The sequence below is a fragment of the Punica granatum genome, chromosome 5 (assembly GCF_007655135.1).
Source record: "Punica granatum isolate Tunisia-2019 chromosome 5, ASM765513v2, whole genome shotgun sequence".
Lineage (NCBI taxonomy): Eukaryota > Viridiplantae > Streptophyta > Magnoliopsida > Myrtales > Lythraceae > Punica > Punica granatum.
Genome location: NC_045131.1, coordinates 22,541,821 through 22,564,695, shown reverse-complemented (window position 1 = coordinate 22,564,695; position 22,875 = coordinate 22,541,821). Strand labels below are relative to the sequence as shown.

The following is a 22,875-nucleotide window of genomic DNA, read 5'->3' as shown; positions in this document are numbered from 1 at the left end:
CTCCCCTGTGAAGAGGTGGTCACGGTCCGAGGGCCGACCAACCGTGCACAACCTCCGTTTCATCCGTCTCCTCTTTAACGGGTTCTTTATTTTTTACCGGGTTTTATCTCACTATTTCGGGTTTGTCTAGGCCTTGGCACGTTCGGGACCTTTCACGAACGCCTAGATCTGCCCCTTAGGAGTCCAACGAGCCCGACCTTGCACCGTGCCGTGACCGGAGCTAGCGTGCCGACCCCGTTCTTTCCGAGTTGCCGCGGCTGCCATCTCTCGGGTCCCTTGACCCGTAGCTTCCAGCCGAGTCTCGCGACTCTCAAGGCCGCTTCCCCGACTCTTTTCCTCGTGCATCGAGACTAGGTAACATCCCTTTACAACTTAGAGAAGTTAGGATCCTCGATCTTAGTTTGTATGAAGTGTTTATATGGTTTAATTAACCAGGAAGCATGAAAGGTGGCGTCTTTCTTTCGGATCTAAGTCCCATGCATACCATACATCGTCGCACGCGCATTTCTTTTATTATTCACGTCCATATGTCATATTAACATGCATGCATGACGTTAGAAGGGCTGGATCCGAGTGGAGGAGATCGGCATGGACTCGGGGAGGCCCTAGAACCTCTCGGCCGAACCTCATGAAGGAGGGCCGTGAGCCTCTTCAGCCTCCTAGGGTCCATGACCCTCTCCTTTCCCCGGATTAAGCCCTCTCTAGGTGGGGGAAGTCTTTAACCGTGGCTAAGAAATGGTTGAACGAAAGAAGGTGGTTCGAATCTGGGTGAAAGAGACTCCCTAGGCCACGGGGAAGCCATGGGACTCACGGCCTAGTCTCAAGGGAGAGACCCGTGAGCCCCCTTGGCTTGTCCGGGGTTAGGGCGGTCTCTTTTCCCTCGAAACGAGTCGACTCCTACGTATTTTTGTCGTTAATCGCACGTATCACGTTATGCATGACGGGAAAAGACCCGAATTGGGGCCGGAGAAACCCTTCCGACCCGTGTGAGTCATGGAAGCTCACGGGCACCCTTGGTGGGTGTGGCCGAGAGCTTCCTTGGACCACATGAGTCCGGGAAGTTTTCTTCCGCTCCGAGACGGACCGATTCCCGTGCTTTATCCATCTCGTTATTATTTGAGTCGATGTCATCTTCGTTGTTTCCGCTTAAATACCTCGTTCGTGCGTGTTTGTATGATTTTATGTGGCCGTGATCGTGATAGTATTGAGATGATTAGAACATGTACTATTAACGTGTTTAACGTGCTATGCATGCAAGGAATAGCTCGAACCGACGTGGTAGACCATCCGTGACCCAAGGTGGGTCAAGGGGACCTCTCGGCTTAGTCCCTTGGAGGATGGCCGAGTGTCCCTTGACCCCTCTCGGATCTAGGGTGGCCTCCTTCGTCGTTTCGTGTTCATTTCTTGGAGTTGAGTGTACTTATGTTCGCGTTCTATCGCTAGCCATGTGTTAATCCCACGATAGATAAACTGACTTCGGGCCATTACCCATTTAACCCATAATACTTATAATATGAGGTCACCATCACCGAATAATTTCACAAACGGGACAAACGGGACGTATCATGTGGCTAATTAAATCACTTGGATTAAATAATTGGGTGAATCGATCCTTAATTCGTAAACGCATCGATGATTTGCGGAACGGCGAGAATGCCATTTTCCATTAAAAGCTCACAATTTCAAAATACCTAGACACGTAACACGAACAGAATTGATGTCTAACGAGTACTCACATGCTATGACTCGAGTCCGAGCCCGATTTGAGGCTGCTCGAGTCAAGACGTGCGAGTCCTTCTTAGAGTCCTCCGTGTGACGCGATCTCCAAATTATCTCCAAAGATTGTAATTTTATCGTCCAAGGGCATAATCGTCATTCCGCGATTCACCGACACCATAGGCGTTAGGAAGTTGGAAACACCTCGATCTATGAACGGAAAAGGCAACCCGTTCGGGTGCAAGTTTCATTTGCACGGCCCATTCCGTTCGCTTTCGGTATTTCTATCTTCCTATCGTAGATTCGGTGGTGAACATTTTATTTCAGTGACGAAACATGAAGAACCGGATTAATCATGCATTCGACTTAATCGAACATTAGATAATGGATAGATGGAATGCTAGATTCCAATCTAGAGTCAAAATACGAGTTTGGCTAATTCGGTGAAACCGTAGTGACACCTTACTGAACAAGAGTCTTAAAACAAATACACACATGTACTTGGCTTAGAACCCTATTCTAGTCCACCATCTATGTTTGCCTAGGTTAGATACATTGTTTGCTAATCAACCCCGGTTAATAACTGATTAAGTCACGTACATTCGACTTAATATACAACTTGTCTGTATTTACCTATATTTGTCAGTTATTGTCTGTTTTTCATCAGTTTTATCAGTTTTCTTCTGTTTTCCATTTGCTTTTGCTGATTTGTTGCGGTTCGGGTCCGAGCCCATAAGTTACGTGTTGCACGGGGTCCAACGCCTCAAATCACCGAACAGGAGGTCCAACGCCTCCTAATTCACTGAGCGCGTGCAACCCGAGTGCGGAATGGGATCTAGCCTCGAGTCACCATCACACTCCAAATATGGCTTATGTGGAAGGCGATTTGGATTGGATGTGTGAAACGTGTTTAAATATCACCCGGGAGCTCGATCGGTCCAACGGTTACAGTGGGAACTAATCGGTTCTCCTGCAAACCGTCGGTTCGATTGGACCCGACCCCGGCTTTTTGAGCCCGCGTTGCTTTAATTCATTTATCGGTCATTCAAAACACACGGTGAGCCGGAGCGGAATATTGACCCAATGCAAACCGATCGGGATCCATTTACTTTATTCAGTTGTATTCTGTAATTATTCGAGTGTACATTGTGAGGATCTTATTTGTACATCTATTCATTCACTTGTAAGGATCCACGATCGGCAAGCGAGAGGTCCGAGTGTCGAACCGGTCAAGTCGGTCCATCGTTACCAAGAGATGAGTAAGCTCGAATACTCGCGGTTTCGGCTCGCGCAGGGAATCGACCATCACGGTTCGATGAACTGTAATGCTAGGATAGTGAACCGATTCCTCGACGCACAAGCCTACTCATCTTTCGGATTATTGGCCCAACTTGATCAATTCATCGATTTTACGGTGTCAAAACGGGCGAGTCAAGTGCAACCCTAAATCACGCGGTAAATAAATAAAACGGCAAGCCTAGCAAACTAGAGTACCGAAAGGGCGTGCGGGATATAGGCCCGCATGTAATAGAACCCCCGAATTCGAAATTTCCGGTTCCGTACGACCACTGCCTTAGTATTTAGGTGTACCTCATACCCCTAGACCCGGGTGACTCAACGGCCCTTGACCTACGGGCCGTAAACAGCGAGTGGCGACTCCTTCTCACGTGCGTCCGTCGCGCGTCCCCGGGAAGGTGGATACTTCCAAGCCGCGTTGCGTAGGCTTCGCGCATGCATGCCCCGACGAGATTAAATTCGGGTGCGCACAACTTGGCGACTCCACTGGGGATATTAGAGGGTTCGGGTTCGTTCCCGCTTGCTTTGTTTGCTTGTTTATTTACCGCTTTCTGCATTTCCCACTTATCTACTTTGCGCACTTTCATTTCCCGCACATGCATCGCATCATTCTAGCGGGTTCTTAGGTACCTTGTCCGAAATCCCACGGGCACCAAGATAGGAAGCTAGGTTAGTCATAGGTTCCGAGTAAGGGAACGGATCGAGTCAGCTATGCCACAGAACCGGCCCCCAAAGATCCTCGCTCGATTTCAGGGAATTCACACCCTTGTATCGGGAGCCCCCATCCCTAGTTAGTGGTTCTCCCAGTAGCGCCGAAAAACCATGCATACACAGGGACCGTCATGCTGGACCCATTTTTTTCCTCCATGCCGACAACCGACCCAAAAAGCCGAGTCCTTGAGTCGGCCCGTAGTTTTTTCTTTAGAACGGGCATTTTGTGTTTTTCTATAAGAACGAGTGATGTATATTGTAAGGAACGTGACTATAGCTTATCTTTCCGCACTGCATGCATTATTTTCGAAAAAAAAACTTAGGACATTACACTGATTTGATTCTTAAGGCGTTAAGCCGACATCTCCTCCATCTAGGTAAGGATGGACCGCCCGGCTCCCGGTCTCAGACTCGAAGCGATCACACCACCAAGGCAAGACATCATGCGCATTTGGAGGACTCTCCGACCGGTGGATCACGCCTTCATCCGGGGCATTATCGGAGATATGATCATGTTCACGGATGCTCCACTGGATTGGATCTTCTTGAGGACCGCTATAGAGTTTTGGGACCCCGAGCACGCAGTGTTCAACTTTCAGGGGACGGAGTTAGCCCCTACGATCGAGGAGTACACGACACTCATCCAGAGGCCCACGTCCACGACCCAAGGCATATTCGTGCCCAACCCATTCGCGACCATTCGGAGTCAGCTCTCCAGCCTCCTCGGCATACCCACCCAAGACATCCACGAAGAGCTTCACCAAGGATGGGATCACGACATCAGGATCGCGTCGCTCTCCGATTGGACGCTCCTCCGCGCATTGACACCCTCGACGGCATCCTATCAGCGCGACGCATGTCATGGATTCCTGCTCTTAGCCTTTGGCACTCTTCTGTTCCCGTACTCGCTGAACCTCATTGACGGGGCTATGGCCCAAGTCGTCCTCCAAGTGGTGGGAGGCCATAGTTACGTGGAGGCTTTACTAGCCGAGACCGTTCGGTCTCTAGACTATGTTAGAGAGATTCGGCGCGGCAGGAGAAGGGGATCTCCGCCCCTTTTGCTCATCACATCCGTTCTCCTACATCGCCGACGAGCGCTCTTTGATCGAGCGTCTGGTACCAGTTATCCTACCTCCCGAGCATAGATTCTCCGAATGGAGGCACTTTTGGCGAGAGCTGACGCCCTCACGGTTCCTATGGGTCGCCCGATGGAATCCCGGCGGCCCCATGATCACAGGATGTCCCGAGATTGTAGGAGTCCCCCTTCTTAGCCATTTGGGGAGCACGCTCATATTCCCCGGCCGGGTAATCAGATAACTCGGCGGCCTACAGGACATTCCTGTCGAGGCGGACCGCCTACCTTTCCGCATCCAATGGGCCGACTCTACATCCACAGCCCCCGCAAGATTCCTACAGATTCGAGAGATCCGCCGCCAGTGGGACACTAGCACCATACAGCGTCTGTACTACCCCGAGCACCCCACCGACGAGGAGCGAGCATTTTCCGCCACATCAGCATACGTGGCCCGATTCTACCCGCAGGGATCGACACCGCCACAACGGTCCCAGGCCACCCCGACTACTCGAGCTACATTTACCCCCGCTCCCGAAGCCGAAAGCTCCATCCAAGCGGCCATGCGCGTGGAGCTACGGACCATCAGGGAGGAACGAGATAGGCTCCGTTGCGAGCTTGTTGATTCCCGCACAAAGGTCGCCGACTACAGGGAGCTTCAGACGGAGTTGGCCCGAGCACGCGCTCAAGTCGTACATCTAGACAGGGAGATGGCCCGCTTGAGCGCGAGGTTGGACCGAGTGCAGGCAAGGGCACGCGAGATTGCCCACCCCGAGGATTAGCGGACGCGCCCATTTTTTTGCCCTCGCTCGGACCTGCGCCGCTCTCAACCGGCCACCGAGCGCAAAGGGATGTCGGCTTTACGTTTATGTTCCTTTTCTTTTGCGCGTTCTATTTTGTAAAACTATGGAACTTGAATCTGATCAATGTAATGGCATTAGCATTTCGAAAACTCATGCATCTCATACATCTTGCCCCTTTATTCCGCACTTATCATCTCAAAATGTCGATGTTTGCCCTTACACATTCTTGGAATCTAGGTGATCGCAACTGGCATCGCACCGTTACCCGACTCGTCAGTGTCTCAGGATGGCAGAAGGGGATCGAGTTGATATCTCCGAAGAAGTCAACCCACCGGTTTCGGCCCATTCTCAACCACCCCCGATGCACGCTCCGCCACTTCCGACTCCTGCAGGCGTACTCCCGGCGTATTCGGGTGCCCTTCCAACACATCTCCCGCCCCCGACGTCTTCAGGGGCGCCCCTCCCGCCTGCCTCACTGACTTCATCCGCCTCCGACGACCAAGCCCGCATCGCGGCACTCGAGGGCACGGTCAACCAAATGGCCACCAGCATGGTAGAGCTGCTCGCCCTACTTAGGGGACCAAACCGCGCATCCTCGAGCTCCACGCCTCCACCGGGACAAGGACCAACAGCCGACCCAACTCCTTGGGTTCCGCCGACTCAGGCCTCGGAGAACATGGAGGTGCCCGCGCCGCCAACACTGCATACGTCCATGGCTCACCCCTTCACCAGCCCATTTCCGCCGACCCCCACGGCCGTCCCTCTTCCACCGACGTCATTCCTCACTTCGGACCAGGTCCTGTCCACATCGCCACCGGTTTCTATGCCGGTCCCGGCCGCGATCTATGCCGCCCAACCACCGACGATTTTCCCGGCCTCAAGCGCACCTGCTCCGACTCATCCTCAAGCCGCAGAGCTTTCCTCCTACCTGCCTCTACAACCTCACACTAGTTTTCCCTACCAAGCACCGCCGCCGATAAACACTGCTTTCCACGAACCGGGCACGCCGACTCACGCGGCCCAATTCGCCTCGCCGACTCACTTTTTCGCCGAGGCTGACACCGAACAGGAGCGAAGACTCAAGAGGATGGAAGAGACAATACGGGCCCTGCAGGCGAGCGATAGTCGACCCGATGCGCGCTATGGTGACTGTAGTCTGTTCCCGGGCATGCGATTACCATCGAATGTCAAGATCCCGGAATTCAGGATTTATGAAGGCACGACGGATCCGCGGCACCATCTCCGCCATTACCAGGGGAAGATGCTACAATACTGGGACCACGAGGAATTCGTCATTCACTCATTCCAAGACAGCCTGTCGGGATCCGCTCTCGATTGGTTCATGTCTCTGAAGGCCGAGGACATTCCAACATGGGCGGACCTTTCCTGGAAGTTCATCGACCAGTACCAATACTGTGCAGAAACGCCTCCGACCCTCTTGGAACTAAGCTTGAAAGAGATGGCGCAAGGCCAAAGATTCGAGGAATACGCCACCAAATGGCGCGCCCAAGCGGCAAAGCACATCCCTCCGATCAGCGAGGCACAACAGATCCAGCTATTCCACTCCACGCTGAGAGGAGTATATTACTCGCATTTGTTGGCCCACACCTCCTCATTCTCCGATCTCATCGAGGCCGGGAAAAAGCTCGACTTGGGCATTAAGCTTGGCAGGATGGAAGGCCCCGCCAGTAAAGGAGAGGAGTCATCGAAGAAGGTCCCCGTAATGTCGTCATCCTCCGGCAGAAGGAGAGGGAAGGAAGTCTCGGTGAATGCCGTCAATATGGCACATCAGGCGTCCCAGCAGTATTCAGCGAATTTCACGTCCGCACCTCCTGTGGCGCCCTCCTACGCCCCGCATGCACCTCAATACCGGCCTCAACCCCCTACCCAACCGATCTACTATTCCGCACCACTGCCTCCACCCCCACCTACGGTGCCGTCGCCCGTCATCCACCATTATACCCCTACTCCATCCCAAGCACTCCAATACCAACCCCCGGCTCCGAGGATTTCTCAGCCAACGCAACGAGCCCCACCCCCACAAGGTCAACAAGGCGGTACGGCACCTCCGCGGCCCCGCAAGCAATACCCGAACCTGCCGGTCCCGCTTTCCCACATCTACCAGCAAATTCGCGACAAGATTGGGACAATAGCGCCCCAGCCGAGCTTTGACCCAACCATCCAAGATCAAAGCAAGCAGTGCGAGTACCATCGGGGGGCGCCAGGGCATACCTTGGACGCTTGTTGGAGGTTAAGGGAGAGGATCCAGGAGATGATTGACGCGAAGGAGCTTGTATTCAACGCCGTAAGATCTCCGAACGTACAAGCTAATCCCCTTCCCGACCATGGGCCGGCTCGGGGGCCCTCCATCAACATGATCACCATATGCACATCAGGGGAGGGCGAGAGCGAGCAAGGTTGTCCCTCTCCCTTCGTGATTGAGTATGTACCCGCAGAAGCCGCAGTCGGGTTCACCGGGATTGACACACCTCCTGCCCCGTTCATCATAGATATTCCTGCCCGAGAATCGTACTCGGATGACAAGGTCCCCTGGACCTATGAAGGAAGTGTCGGAAACCTCGAGCAACAATTCGGCGTCATGGGCATAACCCACTCGGGATGGCTGTATGAGAGTCCGGCAATCACGGACAAAGGGAAGGCACCCGCAGCAGGAGTTGAGGTCACGTCCGAAGCCCCGCCTATTCCGCCCAAGAAAGTGACTGAAGAAGAAGCCGAAGCCTTCATGAAGATCATCAAGGCAAGCGAATATAAGGTGGTGGAACAGATGGCCAAATCTCCGGCCCATATATCATTGCTCGCGCTCCTCCTCGGTTCAGAACCACATAGGGAAGCCTTCCTACGGGTCTTAACGGCTGCACAAGTTCCCAAAGGGACATCTCCGGATCGGATAGAGGAGACCGTCAGCTCCATCTTCTCCAGTACCATCTCATTTTCCGACGATGAGCTCCCCTCTGAAGGATGCACACATTCCCGGGCGCTGCACATTGTTTGCAAGTGCAACAACCATATTGTAGGCCGAGTCATGATCAACAACGGCTCCGCGCTCAACGTGTGCCCGGTGATCACTTTGAAACAGATGAACGTAGACCTCAACCGCGTCCGCCCGAGTAAGACCGCGGTCCGAGCTTTCGACGGCTCGCGGAGGGAGGTGAACGGGGAAATCGACCTCCTCATAGAGGTTGGCCCGTGCTCTTTTAGCGTCACGTTCCAAGTGCTCAATATCCCAAACACCTTCAGCCTACTACTCGGAAGACCTTGGATCCATTCAGCTGGTGCCGTCCCCTCCTCTCTACATCAGAAACTGAAATTCATCGTCGAAGAGAGGCTTATCACGGTCAAGGGGGAGGAAGACTACGCCATCTATAAAGAGACGGCAGTCCCTTACATCAGTGTCGGAAACGACGAAAATCTACCCTTCCATTCCTTCGAGACCATCTCCGTCATTCGGGACTACGGAGAGATCGAACCGTCCCGCGCCGACCCCATGATAGGGAAAGTCCTTTTGCACCACAACTACGTACCTGGCACCGGCCTTGGGGCGCGCGGCCAAGGGATCAGTCGCCCCATTAAGGTTGAGGAATACAAGCATGGGAGGGGACTCGGCTTCCGCTCCTCCTGCCATGAAATCATTGAAGCCCGCCGAGGCAACCATCTCCACCGCCTCGCCACGCACTATGGGAGGCTCAACAGGGGCATGCAAATTCCCCTGCTTTCTTACTTCTTTCCCCGACCTTCACTCACCATCGGGAGCACCCTTGACGGCCCTTCCTCGGACCTCGACGACACGCCTGACACTTTGCCAACCGTGTATGCCGTCACCGAGGAGATTCCTTCAGGGGTTCACATCCGCCTGGCGCAGGAAAATGAAGAGCTCAATAATTGGACCCCAGTCCCGCGCTATTCGGCTGTAATCGCCGATGTGTAAGATTTATCTATGTAAAAGATGTTTCCCGCGTGTTGGCGCAACCATAGGCCGCACGACGGAAGAGGGATTTCTGTTATGGTTTCACGATCCATACTATCAATGAATTCCCTACATGCACTTTTTGAATTCTCGTGCGTTCCATTTCTTTCCCTACTCCCTCTCGTTTACAGCATTCTATTTGTTCTAAGACGATCCTTTCAATTTTCCAGGCTCCACTCGAATCCAAATCATCGACACGTCGATTCGAACCCATCCGAAGAGTGTCTCGGAGAGCCCCGACCCATATACTTCGGGGAAGGGCTCGACGAAGACAGTCAAGTGCCCGAGATTGAAGAGGGTTTGCACCGCCTCGAGGGTCGCCAACTCACCTCAGTTGAGCCAACAGAAGAGATTAATGTGGGCACCGAAGACAAGCCCCGCACCATAAAGATTGGCTCGGGTCTCGACCCAACGCAACGAGCCCTAATGATCGACTTCCTAACAAGATACCAAGAAGTCTTTGCCTGGTCCTACGCCGACATGCCGGGTCTAGACCCGTCGATAGTGAAGCACTTCCTCCCGCTAGACACTGAGAAGTTCCCGCCCAAACAGCAGCAATTACGACGGCAACGGGCAAGCCTCCTCCTCCGCATCAAAGAGGAAGTTGTCAAGCAGATCAACGCGGGCTTTCTCGAAGTTTGTAACTATTCCGAATGGGTGGCAAACATTGTGCCGGTAGAAAAGAAAGACGAAAGGGTTCGAGTTTGCGTCGACTACCGAGACGTCAACAAGGCTAGCCCCAAAGACAATTTTCCCTTGCCCCACATCGACATATTAGTTGACAACACGGCGCGTCACGCCCAATTTTCTTTCATGGACGGCTTCTCTGGATACAACCAAATTCGGTTGGCCGAGGAAGACAAGATCAAGACGACGTTCACCACGATGTGGGGGACCTTTTGTTACCGCGTCATGCCTTTCGGTCTCAAGAATGCCAGGGCAACCTATCAGAGGGCTATGGTCACATTGTTCCATGATATGATGCACAAAGAAGTCGAGGTCTATGTTGACGACATGATTGCCAAGTCCAAAGAAGGAGAAGATCACCTCGTCAATTTGAAGCGTCTTTTCGACCGTTTGAAAGAGTACAAACTCAGGCTTAATCCGGCGAAATGCACGTTCGGCGCTCGATCGGGAAAACTGCTAGGATTCGTGGTCAGCGAGCGCGGTATCGAGGTAGATCCGGATAAAGTCACGGCAATCAGAGAGCTTCCCCCGCCGTCATCGGCCCGTGAAGTACGAGGCTTTCTAGGGCGATTGAATTACATCGCGCGATTCATTGCAAATCTGACAGACAAATGCCAACCACTCTTTCGCCTGCTCCGCAAGAACGCGGCGATCGAATGGAATGAAGAATGTCAGAAGGCCTTCAACACCATCAAGGCATATCTGGTTCAACCGCCGGTATTGGTTCCGCCTACACCAGGTCGCCCCCTCATACTTTACCTAACTGTGCGCCAACAATCATTAGGATGCATGTTAGGGCAGGAGGAGGAGTCCACACACACAGAGCACGCGATCTATTATCTGAGCAAAAAGTTCACCGACGGAGAGTCCAATTATCCGGAAATCGAGAAAATGTGCTGTGCATTGGTGTGGGTCATGCAGAGGCTCCGACAATACACGCTTTATCACACGATCCGCTTGTTGTCAAAGGTGGATCCCCTGAAGTATTTACTCGACAGCCCTTCCTCCATGCGGAACATTGCCAAATGGCGTTGTCAGTTGACAGAATATGACATCGAATACGTGTCCCGCACCTCGATCAAGGGGCAGGCAATCGCGGATCATTTGGCGGAATTCCCAATTGAAGACAACACGCCGATCGACCCCAACTTCCCGGATGAGGGGATTCTTCAAGTAGATGATGAGGGGGAGAAACCGGAATGGAAGATGTATTTTGACGGCGCCGTCAATTCCACAGTGTCCGGCATTGGCACAGTGCTAATATCCCCGGACGGACGCTATTACCCGGTAGCGGCAAAGATCGACTTCCCGTGCACCAATAATGTGGCCGAATACGAGGCATGTATTCTCGGCCTACAAGCTGCAATTGATTTCAAGGTAAAAGAGCTAGAAGTATTCGGCGACTCTATGCTCACAATCTTCCAAACATTGGGGCAGTGTAAGACAAAGGATGCGAAGTTAGTGCCATACCACGAGTACCTCGAGAGGTTAACCGAGAACTTCGAAAACATCTCGTTCACCTACACCCCGCGCATGAATAATTAGCTCGCAGATGCGCTCGCAACGCTTGCCTCCATAGTGAGCATCACAAAGGAAAACCTTATCAAGCCCCTCGAGATTGAGATAACCAAAGGACCGGCACACTGCAACGCGATCGAGACGTCCGAGGCGAAGCCGTGGTACGAAGACATCAAGAACTTTCCAAGAACCGGCCAATGCCCTCCATTCGCCGATTGCCACGACTGAAAGACGCTCAGACGCCTTGCGGTACACTATTTTCTGAGCGGCGAGATACTTTACCGCCGTTCCTTTGATTCCACGCTCCTTCGGTGTATCGATGAACATGAGTCGCGACGTCTTATGGAGGAAGTGCACGGGGGAAACTGTGGACCCCATATGAACGGTCTCATGCTCACTAAGAAGATCATGCGCCTAGACTATTATTGGTCCACCATGGAGACTGATTGTGTGAAGCATGTCAGACATTGCCACCGATGTCAAGTTTACGCCGATCAGATCAAAGCGCCGCCCAACGAACTATGCCCCATGACGGCACCATGGCTCTTTTTCAATGTGGGGAATGGATGTGATTGGCCCGATCAATCCCAAAGCGTCTAACGGACATATGTTTATCTTGGTGACAATCGATTACTTCACCAAATGGATCGAGGCTATCACTCTAGCGTCGGTCACTGCAAAAGCCGTGGCCCGCTTTCTCAGACGCGATGTCATTGCCCGATATGGAGTCCCGACGACGATCATCACGGATAATGCCAAGAATTTGAACAACAAAGTCATCGACGAGCTTTGTGCCCAATTTAAGATTCACCACCGCAACTCCACTCCATACCATCCGCAAATGAACGGCGCAGTGGAAGCTGCGAACAAAAACATCAAGAAGATCATTGAGAAGATGACAATAAATTACAAAGATTGGCACGAAATGCTCCCTTACGCCCTTTTGGCATACCGAACATCAATCCGGACCTCCACGGGGGCAACTCCATATTCCTTGGTTTACGGCATGGAAGTAGTCCTTCCAATTGAGGTTGAAATCCCTTCCATGAGGATCCTTGCCGAAGCTGAACTTGAAGAAGCAGAATGGGCGAAGCAGCGTTATGAACAGCTAAACTTCATCGACGAAAAGAGATTGAAAGCGCTATGCCATGGACAGTGCTACCAGCAAAGAATGGCACGAGCATTCAACGCAAGAGTCCGTCATCGCGAGTTCAACCCCGGCGACCTCGTTTTGAGGAAAGTCTTACACGTCATGCCGGACTCCCGGGGAAAGTTCGCGTACAAATACGACGGACCCTTTGTGGTCAAGAAGGCCTTATCCGGAGGAGCCGTCATTTTAAGCGACATGGACGGGACTGAAAATGCACTCCCGGTCAACGCGGACGCCATCAAGAAATATTATCCATGATCGCCCATGTTTGTATCTCAGTGACCGGACCACGTGTCTATCTCTTTTATAATACCTCCTTCATTCTCCCAGACAGACTCTCATCATTCTCTTCACCCTGAAGCCTTCTTGAGAGAAAGAAAAAAAATAATAATCTTCCCGCTAGGTCGAAAACCTCTTTGAGGCGGCCTAGGCAAAAGTTAGGGAACGAGGGGCACGACTTAAAATCCCGCAAAGGGGAGTCGTGGCAAAAGGAGAGCATAAATCAATTCCTCGCTAGGCTGAAATCCCGCAAAGGGCGGTCTAGGCAAAAATTAGGGGACCCGAGAGGTGCGATCGGACCCGAACAGAGGCGATCGTAGCAAAAGGTGAGCACTCATGTGAGAAAAGTCAAATAAAAATACCCCGCTAGGTCGTCAAGTATCTTGCGACCTAGGCAAAAAATTAGGGGGCAATTGTCGGCTTGACCACGAAAGAACAGCAGCACTTTCTCGTGAAGCTACACCGAGTAGTGGTTCGGCATTCTTCGACGCGAGCAAACTCTCTTCGATTCTCCAGGCTCAAGACTTGCCTCGCAATGGGGTCGAATCAACGTATCCTTGATTTGGAGGATCCCATAAGATCCCTCCCTTTACCGTTATGTACATATTCTACGGGTTACCCGTTCCAAAAAGCCATTCTCTGATAGGGACACGACCGCCCTCCAACGGTCACCAATAGCAAATCCCCGATACATCTTCACATAGATTTCTCTTACACATCATGATTTCGCTAATGGAGCACGACTGAAATCCTTGGCAGGTTTCCTCTTCTCCGCGCGCAGGTGCAGTCGGGAACCCTGAGAGGCATCTTTTCCTTGACGGACGCGCGATTGGTTCATATAGCAGGTCGTGACCTCAAGATGGGGGGAGGGCCCTACCAAAGAGAAGGTGCAGCAAAGGCGGGAACCACGGCAGACTCTGATCCCCGACTCCTCGGGATACATAGGCACTCAACCCCAGAGCTCGTTCCCCTCATCGCACGACCGGGGCATCCCCAGTGAAACAGCCGCCTCACTATTTCGGGTTTGTCTAGGCCTTGGCACGTTCGGGACCTTTCACGAACGCCTAGATCTGCCCCTTAGGAGTCCAACGAGCCCGACCTTGCATCGTGCCGTGACCGGAGCTAGCGTGCCGACCCCGTTCTTTCAAAGTTGCCGCGGCTGCCATCTCTCGGGTCCCTTGACCCGTAGCTTCCAGCCGAGTCTCGCGACTCTCAAGGCCGCTTCCCCGACTCTTTTCCTCGTGCATCGAGGCTAGGTAACATCCCTCTACAACTTAGAGAAGTTAGGATCCTCGGTCTTAGCTTGTATGAAGTGTTTATATGGTTTAATTAACCGAGAAGCATGAAAGGTGGCGTCTTTCTTTCGGATCTAAGTCCCATGCATACCATACATCGTCGCACGCGCATTTCTTTTATTATTCACGTCCATATGTCGTATTAACATGCATGCATGACGCTATAAGGGCCGGATCCGAGTTGAGGAGATCGGCATGGACTCGGGGAGGCCCTAGAACCTCTCGGCCGAACCTCATGAAGGAGGGCCGTGAGCCTCTTCGGCCTCCTAGGGTCCATGACCCTTTCCTTTCCCTGGATTAAGCCCTCTCTAGGTGTGGGAAGTCTTTAACCGTGGCTAAGAAATGGTTGAACGAAAGGAGGTGGTTCGAATCCGAGTGAAAGAGACTCCCTAGGCCACGGGGAAGCCATGGGACTCACGGCCTAGTCTCAAAGGAGAGACCCGTGAGCCCCCCTGGCTTGTCCGGGGTTAGGGCGGTCTCTTTTCCCTCGAAACGAGTCGACTCCTACGTATTTTTGTCGTTAATCGCACGTATCACGTTACGCATGACAGGAAAAGACCCGAATCGGGGCCGGAGAAACCCTCCCGACCCGTGTGAGTCATGGAAGCTCACGGCCACCCTTGGTGGGTGTGGCCGAGAGCTTCCTTGGACCACACGAGTCCGGGAAGTTTTCTTCCGCTCCGAGACGGACCGATTCCCGTGCTTTATCCATCTCGTTATTATTTGAGTCGATGTCGTCTTCGTTGTTTCCGCTTAAATACCTCGTTCGTGCGTGTTTGTATGATTTTATGTGGCCGTGATCGTGATAGTATTGAGATGATTAGAACATGTACTATTAACGTGTTTAACGTGCTATGCATGCAAGGAATAGCTCGAACCGACGTGGTAGACCATCCGTGACCCAAGGTGGGTCAAGGGGACCTCTCGGCTTAGTCCCTTGGAGGATGGCCGAGTGTCCCTTGACCCCTCTCGGATCTAGGGTGGCCTCCTTCGTCGTTTCGTGTTCATTTCTTGGAGTTGAGTGTACTTATGTTCGCGTTCTATCGCTAGCCATGTGTTAATCCCACGATAGATAAACTGACTTCGGGCCATTACCCATTTAACCCATAATACTTATAATATGAGGTCACCATCACCGAATAATTTCACAAACGGGACAAACGGGACGTATCATGTGGCTAATTAAATCACTTGGATTAAATAATTGGGTGAATCGATCATTAATTTGTAAACGCATCGATGATTTGCGGAACGGCGTGAATGCCCTTTTCCATTAAAAGCTCACAATTTCAAAATACCGAGACACGTAACACGAACAGAATTGATGTCTAACGAGTACTCACATGCTATGACTCGAGTCCGGGCCCGATTTGAGGCGGCTCGAGTCAAGACGTGCGAGTCCTTCTTAGACTCCTTCGTGTGACGCGATCTCCAATTTATATCCGAATATTGCAATTTTATCGTCCAAGGGCATAATCGTCATTCCGCGATTCACCGACACCCTAGGCGTTAGGAAGTTGGAAACACCTCGATCTATGAACGAAAAGGGCAACCCGTTCGGGTGCAAGTTTCATTTGCACGGCCCATTCCGTTCACTTTCAGTGTTTCTATCTTCCTATCGTAGATTCGGTGGTGAACATTTTATTTCAGTGACGAAACATGAAGAACCAGATTAATCATGCATTCGACTTAATCGAACATTAGATAATGGATAGGTGGAATGCTAGATTCCAATCTAGAGTCAAAATACGAGTTTGGCTAATTCGGTGAAACCGTAGTGGCACCTCACTGAACAAGAGTCTTAAAACAAATACACACATGTAATTGGCTTAGAACCCTATTCTAGTCCACCATCTATGTTTGCCTAGGTTAGATACATTGTTTGCTAATCAACCCCGGTTAATAACTGATTAAGTCACGTACATTCGACTTAATATACAACTTGTCTGTATTTACCTATATTTGTCAGTTATTGTCTGTTTTTCATCAGTTTTATCAGTCTTCTTTTGTTTTCCATTTGCTTTTGCTGATTTGTTGTGGTTCGGGTCCGAGCCCATAAGTTACGTGTTGCACGGGGTCCAACACCTCAAATTACCAAACACGAGGTCCAACTCCTCCTAATTCACTGAGCGCGTGCAACCCGAGTGCGGAATAGGATCTAGCCTCGAGTCACCATCACTCCAAATATGGCCTATGTGGAAGGTGATTTGGATTGGATGTGTGAAACGTGTTTAGATATCACCCGGGAGCTCGATCGGTCCAACGGTTACAGTGGGAACTAATCGGTTCTCCTGCAAACCGTCGGTTCGATTGGAGCCAACCCCGGCTCTTTGAGCCCGCATTGCTTTAATTCATTTATCGGTCATTCAAAACACACGGTGAGCCGGAGCGGAATATTGACCCAATGCAAACCGATCGGGATCCATTTACTTTATTCAGTTGTATTCTGTAATTATTCGAGTGTACATTGTGAGGATCTTATTTGTACATCTATTCATTCACTTGTAAGGATCCCCGATCGGCAAGTGAGAGGTCCGAGTGTCGAACCGGTCAAGTCGGTCCATTGTTACCCAGAGATGAGTAAGCTCGAATACTCGCGGTTTCGGCTCGCGCAGGGAATCGACCATCACAGTTCGATGAACTGTAACGTTAAGATAGTGAACCGATTCCTCGACGCACAAGCCTACTCATCTTTCGGATTATTGGCCCAACTTGATCAATTCATCGATTTTACGATGTCAAAACGGGCGAGTCAAGTGCAGCCCTAAATCACGCGGTAAATAAATAAAACGGCAAGCCTAGCAAACTAGAGTACCGAAAGGGCATGCGGGATATAGGCCCGCATGTAATAGAACCCCCGAATTCGGAATTTCCGGTTCCGTACGACCACTGCCTTAGTATTTAGGCGTACCTCGTACCCCTAGACCCGGGTGACTCAACGGCCCTCGACCTACGGGCCGTAAATAGTGAGTGGCGACTCCTTCTCACGTGCGTCCGTCGCGCGTCCCTGGGAAGGTGGATACTCCCAAGCCGCGTTGCGTAGGCTTTGCGCATGCGTGCCCCGACGAGATTAAATTCGGGTGCATACACATGCGCTCGCCTAAATGCAACGCGGCTTGGGAGTGTTCACCTTCCCGGGGACGCACGACAGACGCACGTGAGAAGGAGTCGCCACTACCTGTTTACGACCCGAAGGTCGAGGGTCGGTGAGTTGCCCGGGTCTAGGGGTATGGGATACACCTAGTATGCTAAGGCAATGGTCTATACGGAACTGAAAATTCCAAATTCGAGGGTTCTATTACGTGTGGGCCTATATCCCACACGCCCTTTCGGTACTCTAGCTTGCTAGGCTTATTATTTTATTTATTTACCGCATAATTTAGGGTTGCACTCGACTCGCCCGTCTTGACACCGTAAATTCGATGAAACACTCAAACCATCCACTCTCCGATCGAGATTCTTACATAAATAAATAAGCTGTGCACACCCGAATTTCGTCTCGTCGGGGCACGCATGCGCGCTCATAAATGCAACGTGGCTTGGGAGTGTCCACCTTCCCGGGAACGCACGACGGACGCACGTGAGAAGGAGTCGCCACTACCTGTTTACGACCCGAAGGTCGAGGGCCGGTGAGTTGCCCGGGTCTAGGGGTATAGGATACACCTAGTATGCGATACACCTAGTATGCTAAGGCAATGGTCTGTACGGAACCGAAAATTCTGAATTCGAGGGTTCTATTACGTGTGGGCCTATATCCCACACGCCCTTTCGGTACTCTAGCTTGCTAGGCTTGCCATTTTATTTATTTACCTCATGATTTAGGGTTGCACTCAACTCGTCCGTTTTGACACCGTAAATTCGAAGAAACACTCAGACCATCCACTCTCCGACCGGGATTCTTACATAAATAAATGTACAACATAAACCCTTACATTGTTCTCTCAAATAAATAAAAATAAAAATTACAACGACTGAATCCCGATTGGTTCGAGTTTGATCATTATTCTACTCGTGCTCACCGTGTGGTTTGGATAAAACTGAAAATTAAATTAAGATGCGCACTCGGTGTATGGGGGCATTGGACCCGGTGATCGACGATTAAGGGGTTTTGGACCCGTGTAAATCGTATCCTAAGGGTTCGGACCCGAACCACAACAAATCAACAAATAAAAGTGAAAAATAGAAGAAAACTGATAAAAACTTATATAAACAGATAAAAACAGACAAATAACGGATAAACAGACAGGTGCAGACATGTTGTGTATTAGACCGAATTTATGTGATTTAGTCAATTATTAACCGGGGTTACTTGGCAAACAATTTCCCTACCCTAGGCAAACAGATGAATGTGCTAAAATGCAAATTCTTAAGTCAATTATGTGTGTGAGTTTGTTTTAAGACTTTACTCTGCAAATGACACTGAGATTTCACTGAATACGCCAAACTTGTGTTTTGACCCTAAATTTGGAACCTAGAGTTCTGCCTAGCCATCATCTAATGTTTATATAAGCCGAGTGAATGATTAGTTCAGTTTTACACGTTTTGTGACAAAAATAACAACGCTAACTACCGAATCTACGGTAAGATGACAGAAACACCGAAAGTGGATGAAACGGGCCATGCGAATAAGACTCGCACCCGAACGGGCTGCCCTTTCCTACCCATAGATCAAGGTGTTTTGACCTCCTTAACGACTAGAATGTCGGCGAATCATGAAACAACAGTTATGCCCCTTGGTTTGCTAAATGTGTAAGAGTTAATGAAAAGTTGAGATCGCGTGACACGAAGGGGTCTAAAGGAGACTTGTGTGTTTCGACTTGAGCCGCCTCAAATCGTACGCGGACTCGAGTCAAAGTGCACAAATTCACCCTAGACATCGACTCTATTCGTGTTCCGCGTCTTGGCGTTTTGAAATTGTGAATGTAAAAAGGGCATTTCCGTCGGTTCATGATTCGTCGACGCGTTTATAAATTGATAGCCGGTTCATACAATTTTATTTGAGCCGAATGATTTAATTAACCAAATGATACGTCCAATTTCCCGTTTGTGGAGTGGTTTAGTGATTGAGATCTTGAACCTCAATTGTTATGGATTAATGAGATGGTTGTTCGAAACTACGCGCCTAACATACAAACTAACACGAAACTAATGGTTAAACGAAAAATGTAATTGCAATCAATTCCAAGAATCGGTTTTAACCGGTTCTTGCACGTATAAGACATCAAACACGATAATAACGCACATTTTACAAAGCCGATGCCGCCATGTTCTTGGAGACGCACACAAACACACAATACAAACGCAAACACGATATTTAAAGAAATCGATAAAACGGCATCTGCACGGAAAACGAGGTAAATCGTAAACGCAATAAACATGAAAAACAGAGTTGAATCAGGGTTAAGGGGTCTGTTTTGGATCTAGATTCAGTCTGAAGAGGGCTGCATTGGACCCAAAAATCAATGTGATTTGAGCTATCGAATAGACAAAAAGTTTAGTAAATAATTTTTATTCAGAGTTGCAGCACCTAGAAAAATATGAAATTTTTTGTAGGACCTTAAAATAACATCAAGAACCTGTGGTAAAAATTTCAGCTCATTTTGAAGTCGGATGGTTCACGAGACCTATCAAAATCAGACCAAAAACGCCGAAATGACGGGTAAACATTTTTTATCTGGAGATCCAGTGCCCAGAAAAATCTAAAATTTTTTGTGGGGACTTAAAATAACATCAAAAACCTGTGGTAAAATTTTAGCTCATTTTGAAGTCGGATGGTTCACGAGACCTATCAAAATTAGACCGAAAACACCGAAATGACGGGTAAAAATTTTTTATTTGGAGATCCAGTGCCCAGACAAATCTGAAATTTTGTGTGGGGACTTAAAATAATATCAAGAACTTGTGGTAAAAATTTCAGCTCATTTTGAAGTCGGATGGTTCACGAAATTGCTCAAGGGCCAAACTCAGGATCTAAGAAAAAGCATATGAAATGAGTCATTGACACCCGTCCAACACTCCAGCAGTAAACACACATACAATAAGTCGATATTTACATGCAAAACAAAAATAAATAAAAAAATAAACTTAGAACATGGAACTTAAGTCGAATCGGGTCCGCCTTATCACCCCACAAGCCTAGATAACTAAGAGACCTACTTCTCTAAGTTGTAGAGAAGTTATACCTAGCCTCGAAATGCGAGAAAAGAGTCGGAGAAGTGGCAAGAGAGTCGGAAGACTCGGTTGCACAGAAGCTGTCCAGAAAAATAGTAGCGGCTCCCGGGAAGAAAGGTCATGGCTCGGATGGTTCGATGTGGTTGCACGGTGTAGGCACGGGTCCTCTCGACTCCCAAGGGACTGCTTAAGGTGGTCATGACAAGCTTTGGGCGTGCAAGGGCCTGAACAAACCCAAAAATGACAAAAGAAAACCGGTAAAAACTGTGATAACCCGGGGAGAAGGAAAGAGGGAAATGGAGGTTGTGCGCGGTTGATCGGCTCTCGGCATGTGACCACCTTGTCACGAGGGAGAGTGAGGGTTGTGAGGAACCCTTAGGAGGTGTAGGCACAACTCGCCATGATCGTGAGAGGAAATGGCATGCCTAGGAACCGGGAAGGGCTATGGAAATCCAATTATGTGCTGTTTCTGTTATCTGCTGAAATGCAGGGTTGGAGGCCTCGAATGCTAAAACTAAGCTCGGAAATGGATTTAGGAGGTCGAAATTAGGTGGGGTATGTATTTTTTCGAAGTTTGGGTGAGGGTAGATGGATGTTTTGCCCCAAAAAAAGACGTTTTTTGACAATAACGTTTTTTTTTTGTTCTCTCCTCTGCAGCCCTCTTTTCCTCCGAATTCTCCCTGTTCTCTTTTCACTCCTCCCTTTTTAAAGTTGCTGCCTCCAATCTGAATCAATGAATAATGAATGAGGGAGAGAGGCAAGAAGGGAAGGATGGTCCGAGATCGGAAAATTGTGCCAAAACGGGAAAACCATTAATGAACTTCCTTTTTCTCCTCTGCAGCTGCATTTGGCTGAATTCTTGGCCCTCTCTTGAATATGTTTTGCTGAATAATGAATGTGTAATGAATGAGGGAGGGAGGCAAGGAGGGAAGAAAGGTCTAGATAGGAATGTTGCCCAAAATCGAGAAAACGGTTTAATGAATTTCCTTTCTCCTCTCCCTATGAACCTAGCCGTGTCTTCCCTTGGAATTGCTGACCGAAATCTGCTGATAGCTTGTAGCATTAATGAGGAGTGAATGAGATTTCCGGCAAGATAGGAAGGAAGGGTTTAGATAGGATGATTGTGCAAAAACCGGGAAAGCCTTCACGAACTTCCTTTCTTCTTCCTTTGCTGAATTTGGCCGAACTCTTGGCTCCTTTTGAATGTATTTTTCTGCTGAAATGAATGTGTAATGAATGAGGGGAATGTAAACTTGGAAGGGAAGTGCAAGACCGGAAAGTTGTCGCGAGAAGGGAAAGTCGTTAAATGTACTCTTTCTTCATTTCTTTTTTTTCCTTTTGCAGCTGCCCCTCTTTTCCTCCAATGATGGCCGAATTCATCCTCTCCCCTTGCTTGAATAGTGAACCGACTTTGTCTGATTATCTTCGGTTGAAGCTCATATTATGACCGGTTGGTTCAAGACTTTGTTATAACCGGTGGACCAAAATGGGGTGTGCACACTTCTTTATCGCTATGCTCCAAGGTTGTCTGGTTGATCTTATTGACCCGGCTATGAATAGTAAATTGTGGCTTGTCGGGCCATTTTCTATTAGATTTTCAGGAGTCATAGCCGGGTGCCCTGTTGATGTCCCCTCCCATAGTCGGTGAACTAAAACGAAGTGCTGACACTCATGATAATGTTTTTCTTTAATTTGTTAGAATGGACATTTCTTCAAAAAAAAAATATGTAATAGTCATTTCCTTGTTTCACCTCTTTTTTTTTTTAAGTATCATATATTTTCTATAAATTTCATGTATATATATATATAATGATATCTTGGTAAATAAGACCAACGTTATAGTTGTATTTTTTTATATTGTCATGTAATTTGACAAAATCACAATTTTTTTTCTAACATGTTATATCATTTTATAAAATACATTTTATTTTATTCTCGCATATCAAAGTGGACCTTCATTTAGACAAGAGCGCCGGGCATACCACTAGATTACATTTCTTTTTTATCCAACACCTTTAAGCTCTAAAACAATATATTTGATGCCTTTACTGAGGTCATGGAAGCATAAAAGTAAAATTAGTTTGATTTCAAAGAATTTGACCCACAATTGAGCATGTGCTCTCTCATAAGGATCGCTAGGCAACAAAGGATATTGTGGCCACTCCTCATCTAGGTATTCCAAGATGACCATT

The 22,875-nt window shown here is 49.4% G+C and overlaps 1 protein-coding gene across 1 annotated transcript; it reads left to right on the top strand.

Annotated features, from left to right (window-relative positions):
- Window positions 1-6,136: 6,136 nt before the first annotated feature.
- On the top strand, window positions 6,137-21,412 carry LOC116209067. Its single transcript, XM_031542630.1, has 3 exons — window positions 6,137-9,311; window positions 21,174-21,238; window positions 21,341-21,412. The coding sequence occupies exons 1-3, from the start codon at window positions 6,137-6,139 to the stop codon at window positions 21,410-21,412; spliced, it is 3,312 nt and encodes a 1,103-aa protein (XP_031398490.1).
- Window positions 21,413-22,875: the final 1,463 nt, after the last annotated feature.